The 3,785-nt window shown below is 73.7% G+C and overlaps 1 protein-coding gene across 1 annotated transcript in view; it reads right to left on the bottom strand.

Annotated features, from left to right (window-relative positions):
* Window positions 1-2,036: 2,036 nt before the first annotated feature.
* Window positions 2,037-3,785, bottom strand: part of TARBP2 (TARBP2 subunit of RISC loading complex) — a 78,760-nt gene continuing 77,011 nt past the window's right edge. Inside the window, exons 6-9 of the mRNA XM_035308832.1 lie at window positions 3,285-3,506; window positions 3,053-3,180; window positions 2,368-2,557; window positions 2,037-2,203 (exon numbers count right to left, since the gene is read on the bottom strand). Of these exons, the coding sequence (XP_035164723.1) occupies window positions 2,046-2,203; window positions 2,368-2,557; window positions 3,053-3,180; window positions 3,285-3,506 (698 nt within the window). The 3' untranslated portion in view covers window positions 2,037-2,045. The remainder of the gene's footprint in view (window positions 2,204-2,367; window positions 2,558-3,052; window positions 3,181-3,284; window positions 3,507-3,785) is intronic.

Here is a 3,785-nt window from a genome sequence, read left to right as displayed (position 1 = left end):
GGGGGGGGCCGGGGTCGGGGTCGGGGTCGGGGGGGGCCGGGAGGGGCCCGGGGCAGCTCCGGGAGCGGGGCCACGGCTGGGGCCGGGGGCCGAGGGCTCGGGGCCGCCCCCTCCCCTGTGTCCCCGTCCCCGTCCCCCGTCCCAGCCCGTCCCCGGCGGCGGCTGTCGCGGCTGGTAAATGGCTTTCATTAGCGGCGGGGCCGGGATTGATCCCCGCCATCTCCCGGTCCCCCGGGACCCCCCCGGGCCGTCCTCGGGCCCCGGCCCGGTTATAAAGAGGAGGCGAGCGAGGGGCGGAGGGTTGGGGGGGGGCAGCGGCGATGGCAGCGCGGTTGGCGGCGGCTCTGCTGCTGCTGCTGCTGCTGGGGGGGGTCCTGCCCCCCGCCCGCTCCTGTCCCGGAGCCCCCGGTCCCGGTCCCGGTGCCGGCCCCGAGCCGCTCCCGGTGAGCCCCGGCCCCGCCGCCCTGGGGGCGCTGCTCCGCTCCCTGCAGCGCCCCGGCCGCAGCCCGGCCCCGCTCCTGCAGCCCCCGAGGTGAGCTGGGGGGGTGGGATCCCGGGGGGGGGGGGGCTCCGCGGCTGGGGGACACCGAGGGGCCACCGGGGGGACGGGGAGGGCACCGGGGGTTGGGGGCAGGAGCAGGACGGGTGGCCCCGGTGGTGTCGGTCCGTGTGTCTGTCCCCGTCGGTGGCCGTGTCCCATGTGCGTGTCCCCGTCGGTGCCTGCCTGTGTCTGTCCCCAGCAGCGTCCCTCAGGCCGTTCTGTCCAGCCCGACGTCCGTCTGTCCCTGCCTGCCCTCCTGTCCCCATCCCTGGCGCTAAGTCTGTCCCCTTCCGTCTGTCCCCTTCATCTGTCCGTCCCCATCCCCTTCTGTCTGTCCCTCTCTGTCCCCATCCGTCTCCTTTTGTCCCTCCGTCCCCAGCCATTCTCCCGTCACCCTCTGTGCCTGTGCCCCCATGTCCGTCTGTGTCCCGTCTGTGTCCCCATCCATGTCCTCATCTGTGTCCCCATCCATGTCCCCGTCCGTCTGTCCATGTCCCGTCTGTGTCCCCATGCATGTCCCCGTCCATGTCCCATCCGTCTGTCCATGTCCCTGTCCCCCCACCTATGTCCGTGTCCATCTGTCCATGTCCCCGTCCGTCTGTGTCCCCATCCATGTCCCCGTCCGTCTGTCCATGTCCCTGTCCGTTCACCTGTGTCCGTGTCCCCATCCGCCCCCCGATGCCCCCGTGGGTGCCAGCGGCTGTGCCACCCCCCCGCCAGGTTTGCCCAGGGACCGGGGGGCCCGGCCCGGCTCAGCCCCCGCAGCTGGGACCCTCCGACCGCCCCGTTCTGGACCATGGCGACCCCGCAGCGCTTCGGCCGCCGCCGCTGAGCATCCACCCGTCCGTCCGTCTGTCCCCCCGTCTGTCCCCCGTCCGTCCACGGGGCCGTGTTGCTCCGCGGGCCCCTCAATAAACCGGCGCCGCTCAGCCCCCAGCGCTCGCCCTGGTGTTGCCCCAGCCCCTTTCTGCCCCTGCCCCCCCCTCCTCCAGCCCCTCCATCGCGTGCCCCCCCCAAGAAGACACCGAGGCGGGGAGTTTACAAACCCCCCAGCTTTATTCCTGGGGGCTGGCTGGTGCCCAGGGACCCACCTCGCCCACAGGGGGGCCAGGACGGGGGGGCCCCCCCCAGCCTCGAGGTCCATCTGGGGCCTGAGCATCTGTCCGTGTGTCTGAGAGTCCGTCCGGGTGCCCACGGGGGACGTCCGTGGGTCCGGGTGTCCGTCTGGGTGTCCATGGGTGGGTCTGGGCACCCTCCAGTGGCCGGGTGTCTGTTTGGAGGAGGGGGGGGGGGGTCCAGGCCTCCATCCCGGGGGGGGGGGCTGCGCGTGTCGGTGGCTGCAGAGCTCCACCCGTAGGTCCCCGGCTCCGTCTGCGTCTCCCCGGCTCCCTCCAGGCGTCTGCAGGTGGCTCTGGGCGTCCGTGGGTCCGTCCGGGCGTCCGTGGGTCCGTCCGTGGGCGCAGGGTGCCGTCGGTGGGTGGGGTTGGATGGGGGGGGGGGGGTCTCACTTGCCCCCCGCCATGATGCGGAGGTACTGCAGGGCGTTGCGGGCGGCCTGCGAGCGGGCGCCGTCGCGGGACGGGGCAGCGCCGTGGCACACGGTGGCCGGCTGCGTCGACAGCTCCACCAGGCACTGGTGCAGCCCGCTGAGGCTCAACGCGTCTGAGGGAAGGGGGGGGGGGGGGCCCCCACGGGGGGCGGGGGCCCCCCGCCCCCCCCCCCGGGGCCCCCCCAAAACACCCCCGGCCCCCCCCCCCCCCTAAAGCTTTGGCTGAGGCACCCGTGGGTGCCAGGAGGGGGGGGGTCCCCCGCGGGAGGGGGCTCACCGATGTCGAGGTAGCTGATGGCGAAGCTCTGCTCCTCGGAGAGCTCCTGGAGGAGGGCGCAGGCGCCCGCACCCATGGGTGCCAGGGGGTGGCTCCGCAGCTGCACGATCTTCTCGCCCGCCGAGTTCCGCAGCGAGTCCCAGGTGCAGCCGGGCGCGCGGCCCCGCAGCCCCTCCAGCCGGGGGCCCGCCTGCGGGGACGGGGCAGGGGAGGGGGCTCAGGGACTGCAGGGACCCCCCCCCCCCCGGGGACGTGGGGGGCTTGGGGAATAGCAGGACACCCACACGCGGGGGGGGTCCCCTTACGTGGGGACACGGCGGCTCAGGAATCGTCGGGACCCCGACGTGGGGACGACTTAGGGGCACCCCGGGGACCCCCGTACGGGGGCTTGCCAGGGACAAGGGGGCCACCGGGACTCCCAGGCAGGGTCCCCCAGGGGACATCGGGGCTTGGGGACAGTGGGACCCCCCCCCCATCCTGCAGACCTCCACAGGGACCTCCCAGAGACCCCAAATGCGGAGCTGCAGCGGGTTCCCCACCCCCGGGTCACCCTTGGGGGCCCCCCAAGCTACGGCCCCCAGCTTTAATTGGGTGGGGTAACAGGGGGGGAGGGGGGGTACCAAGGTGCCCATGGCCCCAGTAACCCCTGGAGGTTTCGGGGGGGGGGGTCCGTGCCCCCCCGTACCATGCAGAACTGATCCTCCTCCACCTCGGCCTCGCTGCCCTCCCGCGGCTCCATGGGGACGTTGTGGATCCGCACCAGCATCTTGGCGGCCGCGTTGCGCTTCGCCAGCTTCTTGGAGGTGCCGCTGCCTGCGGGGAGGGGACGGGGGGGGGGGGGCGCCCCCCCCCCCCCGGGCGCGGCCCCCGGGGGGGGGGGGGGGGGGGGGGGGGGTCCCCCCCCCCCGGCCCCGTACCGATCTCCACGAAGCGCTCGACGCGGCAGGTCATGGTGAACTCCTTGCGGTGCGCCGGCCCCGACTCCTGCGTCACCGTGTACTCGGGCAGGCGCCAGCCCTTCTGCACCACCAGCTCCTGGGGGGGTCGGGGGGGGACACGGGGAAGGGGTTGGGGAGGGGCACGGGCACGGCCGCCCCCCAAAACGGGGAGAAACGGCCCCAAAAAAAGGGGGCTGCCGTCTCAAAAACGGGCAGGGCTGCGGCCCAAATGGGGACAGGCGCCACCAGGACGGGGACAGCGAGCCCCAGAAGGTGACACGCGCTCCAGGATGGGCACGGTCGGCCCCCAAAGAGCCCCCCCCGACCCCAAAGTGGCCCCAAACAGGGATGGCCGGCCCCAAATCTCCTCCCCACCCCCAGACGGACACGGTCGCTCCCCAAAATGGGGGTAACCGAGCCCAAAATGGGGGTCACCGGGCCCAAAATGGGGGTCACCGGGCCCAAAACGGGGATAACTGG

Source organism: Oxyura jamaicensis, chromosome 33 (assembly GCF_011077185.1).
Source record: "Oxyura jamaicensis isolate SHBP4307 breed ruddy duck chromosome 33, BPBGC_Ojam_1.0, whole genome shotgun sequence".
In the NCBI taxonomy this organism is placed as follows: Eukaryota; Metazoa; Chordata; class Aves; order Anseriformes; family Anatidae; genus Oxyura; species Oxyura jamaicensis.
Note: the sequence above shows the minus strand (reverse complement) of the source record. Positions and strands in the feature narration are given on the sequence as shown.